This window comes from Oryx dammah, unplaced genomic scaffold (assembly GCF_014754425.2).
Source record: "Oryx dammah isolate SB20612 unplaced genomic scaffold, SCBI_Odam_1.1 HiC_scaffold_28, whole genome shotgun sequence".
Classification (NCBI taxonomy): domain Eukaryota; kingdom Metazoa; phylum Chordata; class Mammalia; order Artiodactyla; family Bovidae; genus Oryx; species Oryx dammah.
Genome location: NW_024070212.1, coordinates 12,318,435 through 12,338,185, shown reverse-complemented (window position 1 = coordinate 12,338,185; position 19,751 = coordinate 12,318,435). Strand labels below are relative to the sequence as shown.

At 40.4% G+C, this 19,751-nt stretch overlaps 1 protein-coding gene across 1 annotated transcript in view; it reads right to left on the bottom strand.

Annotated features, from left to right (window-relative positions):
* Positions 1-6,587: 6,587 nt before the first annotated feature.
* FCRL4 (Fc receptor like 4) overlaps positions 6,588-19,751 on the bottom strand; it is a 53,215-nt gene continuing 40,051 nt past the window's right edge. The window contains 6 exon segments of the mRNA XM_040229911.1: positions 6,588-6,704; positions 6,802-6,833; positions 13,380-13,448; positions 13,659-13,741; positions 14,511-14,538; positions 16,222-16,332. Coding sequence (XP_040085845.1) covers positions 6,588-6,704; positions 6,802-6,833; positions 13,380-13,448; positions 13,659-13,741; positions 14,511-14,538; positions 16,222-16,332 — 440 coding nt within the window.

Sequence of the window (19,751 nt, the reverse complement as noted above, 5' to 3'; positions counted from 1 at the left end):
ATGCCTTTCTTCACTTCCAATCAAGCAATTACTTTTACTGAGTTTCTCACAAAACACGTTTTGTGCCCCCAACCCTCCACTGCATCTGTGGCTCTTCCCTGTTCATCTAACCTGGACTATAGTGACAGTACCGAAGCGCTCTCCCTGTCGTCAGGCTCACCCACCAGGAAGCTGTCTATGACACAACCACCAGAAAGGTCTCTCTGAAGGACACAAAGCTGAAACACGCTGTTAGACTAAATTGTCCGTGGTTCCTGACGGTTACAGGATAAATCTCCTTATGGTGCTAAGGTTACTGGAATACCTTTCCAGACTGACACAATTTTCCAGTAAGCAGACTTTTACTCTGCACATATACTAACCTGCTTATAAGTTCCTGAACACATTTTTCTGTTTTATGCCTGAGCACAGTTATCTATGTCTATCTAGGCAACCCACTCCAGTGTTCTTGCCTGGGGAATCCCAGGGACGGGGGAGCCTGGTGGGCTGTCATCTCCGGGGTCGCATAGAGTTGGACACGACTGAAGCGACTTAGCAGCTGCAGCAAAGCCCTTTGCTTCATTTCCTAGCCCATTCTTTCTGTGTCTAGTTTTCTAATTCAGTTTCCTTTTCCTCTCCTTACTGTTCCTTCCTTTCTCCTCCTCCTGACAGCTAACATTTCTTATTAATAAATGTTTACTGTGTCTTAAACTTTATGCTTAAGACTCCACACATTTCATCCTCACAGCATGTTTATGAATTAGGTTCTACTGCTACTCTCATTTTTAATCTCTAAGAAGATATTTGAGTAACTTAACAGTCAATCCTAAAGGAAATCAACACTGAATATTTATTTTAAGGATTGATGCTGAAGCTGAAGCTCCAATGTTTTGGTCATCTGATGCAAAGAGCTGACTCATTGGAAAAGATCCTGATTCTGGGAGAGGTAGAAAGCAGGAGGAGAAGGGGACAACAGAGGATGAGATGGTTGGATGGCATCACTGACTCAAAGGACCTGAGTTTGATCAGATTCCAGGAGCTGGTGATGGACAAGTCCACGGGTGACAAAGAGTGGGTCACAACCTTGCAACTGAACAACAACAGCTAAGGTTACATAGATATGAACTGTAACCTGGATCTGAACTCAGATCTGGTTGGTTCCTACATGTTAATACTCTCTTGCTCACTGTCTGCTATCTCTTCCAGAAAAAATTTCCCTGAAAATTTCCCTTGGTTGAGTCGGGTAGTGACTAGCTGGGGTGTCCACAAGATCTGTGTCCTCTGATTTCCAGGTCTCAGCTGGATTCCTCTTCCCACCCCTGAGTTAGGTAGGGAAACTGTGGCTAAGTTCTGGTCAGTGGCCTGTGGGAGCAATGAAATGTATTCCACTTTCAGGACTGGGCCCTAAAGTCTCTTGGCTGACCTTCCATGTTCTCCCGCTTTGCAGAGGAACTGGAAGCACTGAAGATGGCAGTACCATGAGGTGTAAGCAACCTACGTTCCCGAATGGCTGGGTGGAGTGCAGCCTTACCCTTCACTCTGGAGCAACTGATGATTTGTTTGGAAAGTTTCTGAGTCTTCTGGGTTCACCTGTTACAACTGTTAATGTTACTTTCCCTAATGCATGGACTAAGTGCTCCATCTAATCATACTTTCCCAGAATTATCTCTTTATGTATCTATCTCTCCCAGTGCGTTACTTTGGAAACTTCTTTTTAATTTTATTTTTAATTGTAGAGTAATTGCTTTACAATAGTGTGTCGGTTTCTGCCACACATCAATATGAGTCAGCTATAGGCATACATACAGCCCCGCCCTCGTGAACCTTCCTTGCACCCCCCAGCCCTTTCCGCACCTCTAGGTTATCACAGAGCCCTGGCGCGTTCCCTGAATCATAGGGCAGAGCCCCACTGGCTCACTATCTTACATTTGGCAGTGTAAATGTGTCCATGCTGCTCTCCCCTTTGTCCCACCCTCTCATTCCCCTTCCCTTGTATCCAGTCTGTTTCATACTGGAAACTTCTTAAGGAGAAACATTTCTTCCTGATCTATCTTTATGTTTGGTATACTAAGTGCACAATAAATCAGTGGCTTACTAAATACTGACAATTAATATGTATTGAATGCTTATATGCAAAAGGCACATTATCAGACACTTACATTGATTTCTTTATATAATTCTCATAATTCATAAATGTTAACTAAGTGCTTACCATGTGTTGGGCTCTGAAAGAGGCACTAAGGGAACATTATTAAACAAAACAAATAAAATTCTTGTTTACATAGAGCATATATTATACTTTGGGTAATCAGATAATAAACAAATAAAAATTTAGAATCTCAGATGACAAAAGTGTTTTGGATAAATATGAGGTAGCATAAGAAGGAGCCTAGTGGGCTGCCGTCTATGGGGTCACACAGAGTCGGACACAACTGAAGCGACTTAGCAGCAGCAGCATAAGAAGAGGAGTTGATGAAGATTAAGTGATGTGTCTATCATAAACAGGTAATAAGGGAAGATTTTATGGAGATGACAACATTTGAGTAAACTCTAAAGGATGAGGGGAAACAATTAGTGGTTATCAGCAGGAAAGGCATTACAGACAGAGGGAATGCAAGGACCAAAGCCTTGACTATGACTGTATTCACAATGGTCATACAAGATATATGCCTGTGTGCTAAGTACTTCAGTTGTGTCAGAGTCTGCTACCCTTTGGACTTTGCCCACCAGGCTCCTCTGTCCATGGGATTCTCCTGGCAAGAATACTGAAGTGGCTTGCCATGCCCACCTCCAGGAGATCTTTCTGACCCAGGGATCAAACCCGCGTCTCATGTCTCCTGCAATGGCAGGTGGGTTCTGAAAGAGTCAATCCTTAGGCAGGTTGATAAGAAGTCCAGGGTCCCCAAGGAGAAGAAAGGGGTCTGGAATTCTCAAGGAGGAGGAAAGGACAAAAGTTTTTTTCTACGTTCCATCATAAGGATTATATAACTATAATGTATACTTCTTTGAGGACATGTTTCTCTTTTCTGAAAACCTTCTTACTAATCCTGTTCTCTTAAAATGTATATTGTGGAAATGGGTCTAGTAAGATCTTTACAACCTTGAGATATCCTTTTGATTTCTGGAATAACCAATTAAAAAGTATATAACTCCCTTGCTAAGACTAAGGATGGGGGCACTCTCCGGCCCCTTCCTGATGTCTGTGTCAGAAGCTTTCTCTGTTCCTTTTTCACTTTAATAAAACTCTGCTACCCAAAAGCTCTTGAGTGATCAAGCCTGATACCGGTCCCAAAGCTAAATCTTCTTCAAAGATCACGAATCCAACATCGTTCACCATAAGCTATCAGTTCTTTCCACTTGTGAAGCCCGTGAGGTACATAGTATCTTCATTTTGCATAGAGGGAAATTATATGCAAAAAATGTATGTAACTTATCTAAGAAATTATAAGTGACAAATTCAAGTCTTGAACTAAAACTTTTTGGATTTAAAACCCATATTTATTTTGATACACTGGTTTTACTAGCTACACTGAAAGTACACACACACACACACACACACACACACATCATTCTAAAAGAACTGTCATGGTAGATTTTTTAGAATGAAATAGGTAATTCAGGTATTCAAAAGTATTTATTAAGCACCTACAATGTATCAAACATAGTTCTAGGTGCTTGGGATATGTCAGTGAATGAAAAAGACAAAGGTTGTTGCCCTTAATTTACTTTCTAGAGGACTGACATATAATAAGCATAGTACATAAGCAAATTGTATGGTATATTTTAAAGTGATAAGTGCTATGGGGTATAAAAGTAAAGCAGAGTAAGAGAGATTGGGAGTGCTTAACATTTTTTTTAACTTTTTATTTTGAATGGAGTATAGCCAATATTAATGCATATTATAGCTTCAGCTAGATGGCAAAGGGACTCAGCAACATATATACATGTATCTGTTCTCCCCTCAAACTCCCCTCCCATCCAGGCTGCCACATAACATTGAGCAGAATTTTCTGAGCTATATACAGTAGGACATTTTCGGCTATACATTTTAAATATAGCAGTGTGTACATGGCCATCCCAAACTCCCTAACTATCCCTTCCACCCTAGGTCTTATTATCTTTTTAAAATTATTTGTTTTTAATTGGAGGATAATTGCTTTACACTGTCAGTTTCTGCCATACATCAACATGATTCAGCCATAGGTATGCATATGTCTTCTCCCTCTCGAACCTCCCTCCCAGCCCATCCCACCCTTCCAGGTTGTCACAGACCCTGGTTTGAGTTCTCTCAATCATACAACAATTCCCACTGGCTATCTACTTTATATATGGCTTTTACATAATTTACATATTTGTTTTTCTCTTTCTGACTTACTTCACTCTGTATAATAGGCTCTAGGTTCATCCACCTCATTAACATTGACTCAAATGTGTTCCTTTTTATGACTGAGCAATGTCAAAAGAAGACTTACAGATGGCTAATAAACACATGAAAAGATGCTGAACATTGTTCAGTATTAGAGAAATGCAAATCAAACTGCAATGTGATATCACCTCACACTGGTCAGAATAGCCATCATCAAAAAATCTGCAAACAATAAATGCTGGAGAGAATGTGGAGGAAAGGGAACCCTCTATCATTGTTGGTGGAAATGCAAATTGATACAGCTACTATAGAAGCCAGTATGGAGTTTCCTTAAAAAACTAGGAATAAAACTACGATATGACCCAACAATCCCACTACTGGGCTACCCTGAGAAAATCATAATTGTAAAAGACACATGTACTCCAGTGTTCCTTGCAGCACTATTTACTGTAGCTAGGACATGAAACAACCTAGAGATCCATTGACGGATGATCTGGGTAAAGAAGCTGTGATACATACATACAATGGCAATGCTTAACTTTTATCATCAGAATTTAAGACATACAAAGAGACTAGTATAAGCTCTACTGCCTCCCTTTACATACCTACCATCCAGCTTCAGAAATGGTGCTCACAAGACCAATTTTACTTTATCTGTACCTGTATCCACTTCCTGCCCACCCAACTCTTGTTGGATTATATCAAGCAAAATCATAAATTAATGTACAAATACTTCAGTATGAAGTAAAAGATGAATATTTTTAATAAAAACATAACCATAATACTATCATTTATACCCAAAACATAAATTCTTCAAACATATAAATTATCCAAACATAATTTCTTCATATTAATGTATAAATTTCATTTAGTATTCCATAAGTAATTCTTTTTAAACTTGATTTGTTTGAGGCAAGACCCACTCATTCCTTTTGACTGACATGTCTTAAGTATCATTTAATTTATAAGTCTTCCCTTTCTCCTTCCTTCTTTTGTTAAAGAAGCCAGATCATTTGTCCTTTAGATTTTTCTGATCGCAATCCCATGGTGCTATTTAACAAAATCCTTTTTCCACTGTATTTCCTGTAAACTGGTAGTTAGATCTAGAGACTTCAGTAGATTTACTTCTGATAATTCAGGCTTAAATACTTTGTAGGTGATATTGAATACTTCCATTAGGAGGCCTATAATATTAGGCCGGTTTTTTTTTATATCAACTTGATCATTAGGTGTAGCATGAAACGTTAACATAAAATAGTTGCTTTCTATTTCTTTCAGTCCTTCTTCATTTATTGGAAGAATTATTCTAACATCACCTATTTGATAACTCAAAGATACAGCTCCTGCAAGAAAGGTAGCTCTATATCCTTTGAGGAGGAAAAAGTATTTAGAGACTACAGCATGTGCAATGGATGCTCATTGTTACTGAATTATTAATTATTTCTAGACCTTTCCAGTGGATGACCTCAGAAATAGATAAAATTTTTAAAATGAGCAAGTTTTGTCATCAGTTTGTACTGACATTTCCAACTCAAATTTAGGTTTTCCAAGATTGTTACTTAACTTTGCATATTTGTTGTATTTCTTGTCTCCAGTGTTAAAAATCTTTGTCCCTAATAACATTAATGTAATTAGGTTTTGCTTTTGGAAGCTCAGTCTGGAGCCTGCTTCTCCAGCTCTTCAAATGATTTTTCAAAGTAGCCGATATAAATTTTTTAATTCCTTTATCTGTAAACCACTTGAAATGGATTCTTTTGTCTGCAACTGAATCTTGACAGGCAGTGTAAGCAGGAGGGATGGACCTGTGCTTTGCTTGTGAAGTATGCATGCAGCCAGTCATAGTGAAACCAATTGATGCAACCTATTCCCCATGGGGAGAGTTGCCGAATACGTATTACACAGAGACCTGATTCACTCAGTCCTTTCTATCTAGGTACAAATCACAATTCTCCAAAATTTGTCCTTCTGTTTTTCTACAGCAGTCTTTCTCCCTCTCCTGAAGTCAGACAGTAAGGAGCACATTAGGTTAGGCTCAGAGAAGGTATATAGGCTTCTCTCTTGACAGTGGATCTTGGTCATTTCAGTGTAGTCTCTGAAGGGTCTTCCCATCACTGCCTCAGACTGAATCAGAAGTTCTTGGAGTAACTGCACATGGGCAAGAAGAACTGGAAAGCTGGAACTAGTTGGCCACTCCAGAGTCCTCAAGGACTGCACTAAGCTGGGTCTTTGGATCAGAGACACATCATACAAGTCGGATATTCTCATAACTTTTCATGCCATCTTCATTTTTAGAGGTGACCTTTCCAGCGGAATCATCTCAGAGCTGTGTCTTCACTTCAGAGTAGACAATTGAGACATGCTAGGGTGGAAAGAAGATAGAAGAAGAACTGGAAGGAGAGGGAATGTGGGGTGATAGGTAGTAGTGGGAGAGAAAACAGTCAGGAAATGAAACTCACCTGGTTCTCTAGAGATGTTCTGAAGGTATTGGCTGTGGAGAAAAAGAAAACCACAGGGTGATGAATGTTTGGATCTACTTGAAACCTAGTCTTCTAGCTTATTTCCCAGAATCTGGGGGTCACTGGGCCTTCTGCATTGATTGTCATTTTCTCTTCTCTGCTACCTAACACCTCCTACAACACACGTGATCTCGTTTTACCATTTCTTAACCCAACCCTCTAGATGTTCTTTGCAAGCTCCGTTGATCTATAAAGTTCTCCCTCAATACCACAAAGAGAAACCTCATTCCCTTTCTTTACCAGATGTTAAGAAATGATTTCTCTCTTACTTTCAGTTACTGCCTCTATTAATTCATAGCACCTCCATCTCACCAGTCGCAAAGTCCAGCCCCTGCTTGTTGTGCAAGTCCCCACTAGAATCCTTTAAATGTATGCCCTGAGGGGAAAACTGTCTTACATTAGCATGTTCTGGTTTTGATTCATCAGCGTTTCTTAGAGATGGAGCCACAGTAAGAGAAAACTTAGCAGGTATAATTTCTCACATCCTCCTTATTAGACATAAAGAATCTCAGAGCAGATAGAATCATGAGAACTATGTAGCAATTTTATGGAGGGATAGAACCCGGGGAAAAAGATACATCCTGGGATACTCTATTTTTCATCGTATTTTTTCCATGGGTCTTTTGGGGTTACAGATCTTTTTAATGACCAAATAGAAGCTATGTACTCTCTCCCTGGAATAATAGACACATCCAAGGAACTTTGTATGCAATTTCAGGGGCTTCATGCAAACATTCAGGCACTGGTGAAGAAATATTGCTACAGATCATCAACACAGAAAGTGCCTGAAATATAACTCCTCCACCAATAGAGTGCTCAGCTTCAAGGGTGTTTTGACAAATATGTCAAAGACAGAGTGTGAAGAGCAGCAACTGATCAAGGTGACTCGATAAGAAGCACCCAATTAACCCAATCAAATTGGTGGCAATTCTAATTCTATCATTCGAAAGATACTGATTAGTGAGGATAGCTGAGAAATCAGTGACAGACAAAGCAGGTGTTCAGAGGATATACATTAGTCAAATATAGCAATAGGCACTATATGCAGCAAATATAATAGTAAAACAGAAGACTTAGTCTTCATTGGATTTGGGATCTTGCAGAAGTCCTTAACCTCATTTGTAAACCAAGTTCAGGATCAGCTTACAATTGAAATTTCTACTAGACACAAGGATACTGAAAAGGCAACTTACAAGATGGAAGAAAACACTTGCAAACCATATTATCAGATAAGAGATTCATATGCAAAATATATAAGGATTTCATACAACTCAACAGCTAAACTAACAATAGTAATGACCCAATTTGGGCAAAGGATCTGAAGAGATGTTTCTCTAAAGAAGACATACAGCAGTTATTGAAAAGGTGCGCAACATCAGTAATCATCAGTGGAATCAAAACCAGAGTGAGATATCACATCACACCTGTTAGGATGGCTATCATTAAAAAGACAAAAGATAACAGGAGTTGGCAAGGATGTGGAGAAAAAAGAATTCAGGAACACTGTCGGTGAGAGCGTAAATTGGTACTGCTAATATGGAAAGTTTCTTAAAAAGTTAAAAATAAAACTATTTTATGATAGTTTCTTAAAAAGTTAAAAATAAAACTATTTTATGATCCAGCAATTCCACTTCTAAGTACATATCCAAAGGAATTGTAATCAGGATCTTGAATAGATCACAGCAAGATATAGAAACAACTTAAAAGTTTATTGATGGATGAATGAAAATGGAAATATGATACACACACACAGACATACACACACATATACAATGGAATATTATTCCACCTTAAGAGAGAAGGAAATCCTGTCATTTGTGACAACACAGCTGGATCTGGAAGACATTATGCTGAGAAAAATAAGCCAGATATAGAAGGGCGAATACTGTATTTTCTCAAACTCATAGAAGCAGAGTAGAATGGTGGTTACAAGTAGCTTGGGGAAAGGAAACTAGAAGTAAGGCTCAAAAGGTACAAAGTTTGAGTTATCAAGGATGAATACATTCTGGAGATATACGGTATAGTAAGAAGAGAAGCAGAAGGCAAAGGAGAAAGGAAAAGATATACCAAACTGAATGCAGAGTTACAGAGAATAATAAGGAGAGAGAAGGTCTTAAGGAAACAATTCAAAGAAAGAAAGGAAAACAATAGAATGGGAAAGACTAGAGATCTCTTCAAGAAAATTGAGAGATATCAAGGGACTATTTCATGCAAAGATGGGCACAATAAAGGACAGAAACAGCAAAGACCTAATAGAAACAGAAGAGATTAAGAAAAAGTGGCAAGAATACACAGAACTGCACAAAAAAAGCTCTTAATGACCCAGATAACCATGATGGTGTGGTCACTCACCTAGAGCCAGACATCCTGGAGTGTGAAGTCAAGTGGACCTTAGGAAGCATTACTACGAACAAAGCTAGTGGAGGTGACGGAATTCCAGCTGAGCTATTTCAAATCCTAAAAGATGATGCTGTTAAAGAGCTGCACTCAATATGCCAGCTGCTGCTGCTAAGTCGCTTCAGTCATGTCCAACTCTGTGCGACCCCATAGACGGCAGCCCACCAGGCTCCCCCATCCCTGGGATTCTCCAGGCAAGAACACTGGAATGGGTTGCCATTTCCTTCTCCAATGCATGAAAGTGAAAAGTGAAAGTGAAGTTGCTCATTCGTGTCTGACTCTTCCCAACCCCATGGACTGCAGCCTACCAGGCTTCTCTGTCCATGGGATTTTCCAGGCAAGAGTACTGGAATGGGTTGCCATTGCCTTCTCCGCAATATGCCAGCAAATATGGAAAATTCAGCAGTGGCCACAGAACTGGGAAAAGTCAGCTTTCATTCCAATCCCCAAAAAGGACAATGCCAAAGAATGTTCAGACTCTTGTACAATTGCCCTCATTTCACATGCTAGCAAGATTATGCTCAAAATCCTTCTAGCTAGGCTTCAGCAGTACATGAACCGAGAACTTCCAGATGTATAAGCTGGATTTAGAAAAGGCAGAGGAACTAGAGATCAAATATCTGCTCAGTCATGTCCAACTCTTCATGACCTCATGGACTGATGGTTCCTCTGTCCATGGGATTTTCCAGGCAAGAGTACTGGAGTGGGTTGCCAATTCCTTCTCCAAGAAAAAGCAAAGGAATTGCAAAAAAAAAAAAAAAAAAAGTCTTTTTCTGCTTCATTGACTATGCTAAAGGCTTTGACTGTGTGGATCACAAGAAACTGGAAAATTCTTAAAGAGATGGGATTATCAGACCACCTTACCTGTATCCTGAGAAGTCTGTATGTAGGACAAGAAGCAACAGTTAGATCCAGACATGGAACAACAGACTGGTTCAAAATTGGGAAAGGTACATCTAGGCTGTATATTGTCACTCTGCTTAATTAACTTAAATGCACAGTACATCATGTGAAATGCCGAGCTGGATGAAGCACAAGCTGGAATATCAAGATTGCTGGGAGAAATATCAACCTCAGATAGGCAGATGATATCACTTTAATGGCAGAAAGCAAAGAGGAACTAAAGAACCTCTTGATGAAGATGAAAGAGAAGAGTGGAGTGGAGAAGGCTGGCCTAAAACTCAACATTCAAAAAACTAAGATCATGGCATCCAGTCCCATCACTTCATGGCAAATAGAAGGGGGAAAAGTGGAAACAGTGAGAGACTTTATTTTCTTGGGCTCCAAAATCACTGCAATGATGACTGCAGCCATGAAATTCAAAGACACTTGCCCCTTGGAAGAAAAGCTATAACAAACTAGACATCATATTAAAAAGCAGAGATATAACTTTGCCAACAAAGGTACATCTAGTCAAAGCTATAGTTTTTCCAGTAGTCATGTATGTGAGAGTTGGCCCATAAAGAAGGCTGAATGCCAAAGAATTGATGCTTTCAAGCTGTGATGCTGAAGAAGACTCTTGAAAGTCCCTTGGACTGAAAGGAGATAAAACCAGTCAATTCTAAAGGAAATCAATCCTGAATATTCACTGGAAGGACTGATGCTGAAGCTCCAATCATTTGGCCATCTAATGTGAAGAAGTGACTCATTGGAAAAGACCCTGATGCTGGGAAAGATTGAAGGCAGGAGGAGAAGAGGGCAACAGAGGATGAGATGGTTGGATGACATCATTGACTCAATTCACATGAGTTTGAGGAAACTCCAGGAGATAGAGAAGGACAGGGAAGCCTGGCATGTTGTAGTTTATGGGGTAGCAAAGATTTGAACACGACTTAGCAACTGAGCTACATATTGCAGTCACTAACTATGCTGCTGCTGCTAAGTCGCTTCAGTCGTGTCCGACTCTGTGCTACCCCATAGACGGCAGCCCACCAGGCTCTGCCGTCACTGGGATTCTCCAGGCAAGGACACTGGAGTGGGTTGCCATTTCCTTCTCCAATGCATGAAAATGAAAAGTGAAAGTGAAGTCGCTCAGTCGTGTCCAACTCCGAGGCCCCGCAGACTGCAGTCTACCAGGCTCCTCCATCCATGGGATTTTCCAGGCAAGAGTACTGGAGTGGGTTGCCATTGCCTTCTCCAATCACTAACTATATTTTATTATATACTCAAAATTAGCTAATAAGGTAAATCTTATGTTAAGTGTCCTTACCACACATCATCATTATCATCATCATAAAGGGTGTGAAAGAAAACTTTGGAAAATGGTGCATATATCTATGGCCTTAATGGTGGTAACAGTTTCTCTGGTGTTGATTCATCCCTAAACTCATGAACTGTATATATTAAAAAGGCATAGCTTTTTACATGTCAAAAAAATAGTGAACTACTTATGCTAGAATGTGGATGAATTTCAAAACACTGTGTTAAGCGAAAGAAGCCAAACAAAAGGATTTCATTATATAAGAATCTGTTTATGTGAAATTATAGAATAGCAAACTATATAGGACAGAAGGCAGATCAGTAATTGTCAAGGGTGAAGCTGGAGGGAGATTAACTGCAAAGGAGTATGAAAGGATTTTCTGGGCTTCTGGAAATGTTCACACATCACACTGTGATTGTGGTGGTAGTTCTGTGAATGGATACATTTGTTAAAATAATTTGAATGTGCATTTAAAAGTGGTGAATAATATTTTATATTGTTGATACCTCCATAAAGTTGATTAAAACAATCAATCTGAGTAGAATAGAAAATTGAGTGCATCACACTAAGTATTATCTCCTAAAACTTTTGGTTTAGGTATGGGTATGTGTGTGCATATATATGTGCCCATTCACATTTCTTAACAGTACAACTTGTATTTCTTTTCTCTTTTTTTACACAGCTTGTATTTCTTACTGCAGATTACAATAAAAAAATATTTCAACCCCCCTTATCAGTAGCATTGAGAGTTCTAACTCACAACAAGTGGTGGGATCAAAAGAAATCTGCTGGGCCAGCTAGGACCTGAAATTCTCAGGTGTCCCCAAGTACAGGTGTGGTCCACATGGGAGACAGAACAAGCAGAAGTGTGATCACCTTCAGTCCTGTTCAATAAGGCCTCCAGGTACCAAGGGACTCCAGCAGCAGGAAGTTGGATGTGACTGATTGGAGGTGAGGCCAGTGAAGGGGCAAGAAACAACTCATGGAATTAGAAATGCCTCAGCTGTGCATAAGAAACTTTAGGAAGGAGGGCTCCATCAGGAAACCTCAAGAGACCATATATATATATACATTATAGGAGGGAGTGCCCGCTTAAGTATCTGTCATCCCAGGAAGGCAGAGCCAGCTTCCACAGTATCAGTTGAATTAATTTCTTTCCCACTCCTTTCACCAGGCTAGTTAGGGCTAGTCAACCCAAGAGATAGGGAAGAAGCCAACTCTGCCTGGTCCTCCCGCTCACCCACACCATTGCCAGCTTCATTCTGAAACTGGCCTGCTCTAGAAGAGGAGAAAGTTCTGATTCACCATCTTCAAACTTGGCATTCTATTCACTTTCTAAGTAAGAGACTACGAGACTATGACATAAAGCGCCCACCTACTGTCTATCACCGAAGAGAATGGAGAATGTGTTGAAAAGCCTTTGGTTGCCAGAATTTTCAACCCGAGTGTCCAGGAAAATCTCTCACAGAAGAAAGTTTAAAGACACAGTGGGGGACAGAAAATTTTTGTAAGTAAGTCATGAGTCTTGCTTGCTCAGTATGTGGGTTACACGGGGTTGTTATATAAATTAACTAAACGTGTAAATATTACACATATTAATATTTATATATTATAATGATAATATTCTTATCACATGGTAGGTGCTTTGCAATAATTCATTCATTACTTTCAGGTAACCTTTGAACATATACCCTCATGATTACAATGTCTATTAGAAGAATGTTTTATTTTTGTTCTGATATCAGGAAAGATGCTACAGAGCTTTATGTATCTGTCCTCTTTCTTTGGAATCTGAGCACTGATGTAGGAATTTTTAATCTGTCTTGATCACTGATTCACTCCCTTTACTCAAAGGAGACTCAGCAAATGTGTCAAATGAATGAACGTAATTTGAAGCCACAATCTCTCCCCAGTAACGTACCTTCCCCTTCTGCCCCAGGCTGAGTAATCTGGATCTCAGAATATACCAAGTCTCTTTCTCTGGGATGCACTGGGAAGAAAAAACAAACAAACAAACAAAAACACTTTGCTTTGTAATCAGTCCCAGTCAGTGGGGTATGACACAGATGCTTCTTCATAAACAATTGTTTACTGTGAATGTCTGGGATGCTTAGGGAGACCAGGGCCTTTTTCCAGGCCTCAAAACAAGTATCTTTCTCTGGCTCAGACCCAGAGCAGCTTCCCACCAGGGAGTCCTCACCATTGATGTACAACTGCTGCAGCTCCACAGGGGCAGGGCACATGCGGTTGAGGGGTCCTGGTGGGCCTACGGTCAGGGGTCTCCTGTAAGGCAGAGAAACACTGATCATCCTTGGAACATTATACTATACATGAAAGTGGAATAAAGGAAAAAAAAAAGTGGGGAGAAGTCAGCAGAACAAGGCCAGAAGAGTCTTTGACTTCTTAGAAATGATCATCTCGTAAATAGAATGGTCACTCTCAACTGGTAAAAAAAAAAAAAAAAAAACCCAGCCTCATCATCAGGAGGAAGTGTCTTCACAGCATTCTGCCTGGATAATTCAAGAAGCAATTAAACATAATCCATGATCCAAGACCCTGACTATATCCTAAGACCGAGATACCGACATAGATAGAAGAACAAGACCACATTTACCAAACCGAACTTAAAAACACAAAATTTGATGAGTAAATAAGCACATTTGGGACAAAAAGAGGATTACTAGAAGCTGAGACCCCCACTGTAAAATCTAGGACTAGCAATCATTTTATACAGTTATAGTAACATGTGGTCTAACTATAGGACTATTTGCACCAGAAATATTTTGTGCCAACCTAGAAAATCTATAACCTTTAGTATCATCCATTTAATGGAATGGGTAAATTTGAAATAAGAAACTGATCTATTTATGTGGGAAAATCCATTATATACACTATTAGAAGGATTCTAAGAAGCTGTGATTATGGCCATTTTAAAGAATGTGAAAGTGGAAGCATCAGGTCACAGGGACATAGAGAAATCACTTGGCCTGATCTTGTAGCCCCACAGTTCTGCATATTTTATTCTTGGGAAACCAGAAAGCTGAGACCTCACCTGATTATGTCTCCCTGAAAGCCATCTCCTGCAAATAAAACAAAGGCAGATTTGCGTCAGCAGAGGGAGCCCGTTCTCAAATATTTCACACACATGTACCACCAGCGCTGTGTGCTGTGCTGTGCAGTGCTCAGCTGTGTCCGACTCTTTCGACCCCATGGACTGTAGCCCACCAGGCTCCTCTGTCCAGGGGGATTCTCCAGGCAAGAATACTGGGGTGGGTTGCCATGCCCTGCTCTAGGGGTTCTTCCCAACCCAGGGATCAAACCCAGGTCTCCCACATTGCAGCCGAATTCTTTCCCATCTGAACCACCAGGGAAGCACAAGGATACTGGAGTGGGCAGCCTAGGTCTCCAGGGGAACTTGCTGACCCAGGAATCACACTGGGGTCACCTGCATTGCAGGTGGACTCTTTACCATCTGAGCTACCAGGGAAGCCTATGTGCTGCCTAACAGAGTCAAGTCAAATGTGGGTGCAGTCTCAGATTCTCGTGAGAAAGAATTGAACCAAGCACATAACTTGCTGGGGTCAGGGCTACACATTGCTCTGTTGAATATGCAAACATCTGAGACTTGATTAGGGTTCAAGGCTGTGTTGATATACCTATACCTTAGGAAATACTAAATACAACCAAACTGGTTTTCTTGCAGAGTAGTGTGGGGCAACAGGTGGATTTCCAGAAGAATCTGTGGTTATGCCCAGAACCTCAAGCTTCACCTCAGGCTTGTTAAGGACACTTTGGTCAGAGGTCCAAAGCTCTGTAAATCCAGCCCAGTGCAGGATACACAGGAGGTGCTCGGAAGGATCTGGTGAGTTGAGTTGAATTAAGTTAAAAACACAGAGTTGTGCTTCCCTGGTGGCTCAGACAGTAGAGCATCTGCCTGCAATGCAGGAGACCTGGGTTCGATCCCTGGGTCGGGAAGATCCCCTGCAGAAGGGAAGGGCTACCCACTCCAGTATTCTTGCCTGGAGAATTCCATGGACAGAGGAGCCTGGGGTCTACAGTCCATGCGGTCACAAAGAGTGAGACATGACTGAGCATGCACTCAAAACACAAAGTTAAAGCATGTGGGTAACTGCACTAGAGCTGAAAAAGCTTTTATGTCTGTCTTCTACACCAGATTCTGACATCTGAAACTAGCCTGACCTAGGCTAAAGCAAGAAGGCTTTGGAAGCACAACAGATAGTACGTGGGAGAAACTCTCTCCTCTGGGTGGAGGGGGAGCCAGTAGCCTGACCTGTAGAGAGCGGAGCCATTGGAATACAAGATGCTGGTCCCAGGCTTTGACTCAAGGACATCTCTGAGGAAGAAGGATAGAGATTAGTCAGCTCCCATTCTCAGTCATTTCTTCATAGGGCCTTTCAGTTTTATTTGATTGTCCACTTAATGGGGGATGTAGGATGGGCTAAAATATCTAGTGGACCAGTCTGTTTGGACCAAAGAAACTATCCAAGGAAACCATTTGAAGTTCTTGAAACTTTACATTAAAATGTGTATTCCTTCCCCATCTTTCACCCAAGGTTTCATAAATTAGGCTAGATATCTGTTAAGAAAACTGCCTTTTGAAGAAAGCATGTGAGCCCATCTATTAGCACTGGGATGGTGAGGTGGAGAATGGTAATGGGGCAGTTTCCAAGGCTGCAATGAATGGGGTTTCTGAGGCAGGGACAGGTTGTGGAGGTTAGCAAAGGGTAAGAGAGAACACAAACCCGGTTTCCTCTGGTGCCAACAGTAAAACAGCAAGGCCACAGCCAGGAGAATGCTGAGTGATCCTCCAGTGGTTCCTCCCGCAACAAGGCCTCTTTTAATCCCTGGGATGCCTGGACAGAAAAAGTGTGTGTGTGAGCCTCAGGGGGAGGGTTCTAGAGCCTGGAGATGCCTTGAAGCCCTGGAAACTTTTCTCAACCTGGCTGGGGTCCTGTGCCCTGGGAAAGGGAGGGCTCTAAAAGACAAGGACCCGTGGGGGCTGTTGAGGATTGGATTAGGACTGTGTGGCACAGGAAGCAGGATTCCACTTGTGGGCAGCGCAGTCCTGAGCCTGCATATGACAGGAAGTGACTCACCACGCAGGGGCAGCAGGCAGGAATCTGAGGGGATTGTGGCAAAGAGGAGAAAAGGAAGCCAGCTCCCTCCACTGACCCACTGACTTCACTTCGGACATTAATATTCAGAGGGACATCTGTGGTTTCCCAGGTGGCTCATTGGTCAAGAATCTGCCTGCTAAAGCAGGAGACACAAGAGATGGGGATTCGATCCCTGGGTCAGGAAGATCTCTCTTCAGTAGAAGACAACCCACTCTAGTATTCTTGCCTGGAAAATTCCCTGGACTGAGGAGCCTGGCAGGCTATATAGTACATGGGGTTGAAAAGAGCTGGACATGACTGAGGGAGCACACACACACTACATCTATCTAACCAGTTGTCTACCTATTCTGTACTCTTGTAACGTGGCCATTTGGAAATTTCCCCTAGACATCTGGAAAGATGACTTGGCAGAATCTAACTTGGAACAGCAACATGCCTGAGAAAGAAAGCAAATATCTCCACTGATTAGGACACTAGTTGAACCAACAGTAACTCTGATATTGCTCTCCCTTAAAATAATGTACTGGGACACTACAATCAAATGACATCCGTTTCCTTCCTCCTAGAAGCCGGAGTCTTATGTGCTTTGAAGAGGTGGGGGGAAAAATACTGATAGAAGGAATAGACTAAATTGTTGGAAAATTTTTATTTTTTTCATCAGATACATTCTCCAAGGCCAGGGTGCCCTCTCTCTACTCCTATTCAACATAATTCTAGAATTCCTAGCCAGAGCAATCAGGCAAGAAAATAATAATAATAAAAGGCCTCAAAATTGGAAAGGAAGAAGAAAAATTGTCTCTGTTTGAAGATGTGACCTTATATAAAGAAAATCTTAAAGATTCCCCAGAAAATCTGTTAGAACTAATGAACTAATTCATAGAGTTGCAGAATACAATATCAATACAAAGATCAGTTGTGCTTCTATACAGCAACAAGGGATTATCTGAAGAAGAAATAAAGAAAACAATCTTATTTTCAATAGCATCAAAAACAATAAAAGAGTTATTATTGATTACAAACTTAATCAAGGAGATGAAAGATCTGTATATTGAAAACTATAAGATATGGTTAAGAAAATGAAGACACAATATATAGAAAGAAATCCCATGTTGGTGAATTGAAAGAATTAATATTGCTAAAATGTCCATATTGTTCAAAGCTATTGAAGCCAAACAGATTCAATGCAGTCCCTATCAAAATTCCAACATCATTTTTTATAGAAATTAAAAAAAAATTGTATGGAACCACAAAAGACACCAAATAGTTAAAGCAATCCTGCAACAAAAAACAAAGCCGTAGGCTCTACACTTCCTGATTTCAAACAATATAACAAGGCTTGAACAACTAACACAAATTGGCATTGGCATAAAAACAGAAACATCAGCCAGTGGAATAGAATCAAGAGCCCAGACATAAACCTGTGAATATATCATCAACTAATATTTGTCAAAGGAGTCAAAAATACTCAGTGGAAAAGATAATCTCTTAATAAATGGTGCTGGGGAAACTTGCTAATTCACATGCAAAAGAATGAAACTGGACCTCCATCTTAAACCACTCACAGAAATTAACTAGAAATGTATTAAAGACTTTAAGAACAGAAACCATAAAACCCCTAAGAGAAATTATAGGGGAAAAGTCCTTGGTAATAATATGAGGAAGTCATACAACTCTATAGCCAAAAAAAAAAAAACAAAACCCTTCAAATAATAATTTAAAAATGGACAAAGGATCTGAATAGTCATTTTTACAAAGAAGACATGCAAAAGCCAACAGGCATAGGAAAACGTGTTCAACATCACTAGTCGTCAGGGAAATGCAAATCAAAACCACAGTGAGGTAGCACCTCACACCTGTTACAATGGCTTTTTCTAAATAAAATTGTTTGAAATCAGAGCGTAAGCAAAAGAGTAAAAATAAGTTTCCATGCCTTAGTTTAATAAAGCAGTCTAGGTTATGGTGTCCTTGGACTGCAAGGAGAACAAACCAGAGCCAATCCTAAAGGAAATCAGCCCTGAATATTCACTGGAAGGACTGATGCTGAAGCTGAAGCTCCAATACTTTGGCCACTTGATGCAAACAGCTGACTCATTGGAAAAGACCCTGATGCTGGGAAAGATGGAAGGCAAAAGAAGGGGTCAGCAGAGGATGAGACAATTAGACAGCATCATTGACCCAATGGACTTGATTTTCAGCAAACTCTGGGGGATATTGAAGCCTGGCTTGCTACAGTCCATGGGGTCGCAAAGTCAGACATGACTTAATGATTGAACAACAACAAGGTTATGGTGATTTAGCAAAACATAGGAAAGCAAGAAAATGTGTCACACTTATACCAAATTAAGCATGTTGAGTTATGTTACTAACGTGCACAATTTTAATTTTGCTTTACACTTTTCATCAAAATAAACTTTATTCCCTATAACTTAAAAAGAAATGGAGACAGGAAATAATGTGTTGGTAAGGACAAGGAGAGAAGAAAACGCTTGTACAGTGTTGGTGAGAATGTCACAGTGAAAAACAGTATGTAGACACCCAGAAAATTTAAAAAAAAAAAAAAAGAAGAAGAAGAAGAACTATTATATGATCTAGCAATCCCACTTCTGGGTATATATCCAAAGGAAAAAGAATTACTATCTCAAAGAGATATCTGCATCCCCATGCTTACTGCAATATTATTTATAGTAACCAAGATATGCGCAACCTAAATGTCATTGATGTATGAATAGATAAAGAAAGTGTGGTATATATAGGGTTTCCCTGGTGGTTCAGTGGTAAAGAATCCCCCTGCCAATGCAGCGCTACAGTCCAACTGGTCACAAAGAGTCAGACATGACTGAGTGACAAAGCACAAACCAATGCTGGAGACACACATTCGATTCTAGGTCGGGAAGATCCCCTACGGAAGGAAATGGCAACTCAGTCCAGTATTCTTGCCTGGGAAATCCCATGGACAGAGGAGCATGGTATGCTACAGTCCATGGGGGTCACAAAAGAGTCAGACATGACTTAGCAACTAAACGACAACAAACACACACTGATCAATCATGATGGAATGTGAATATAATAGACTATTACACAGCTATAAAAAAGAAAATTCCGCCATTTGCAACAACTTGTATGAAGCCTGAGGGCATTATACTAAGTGCAACAAG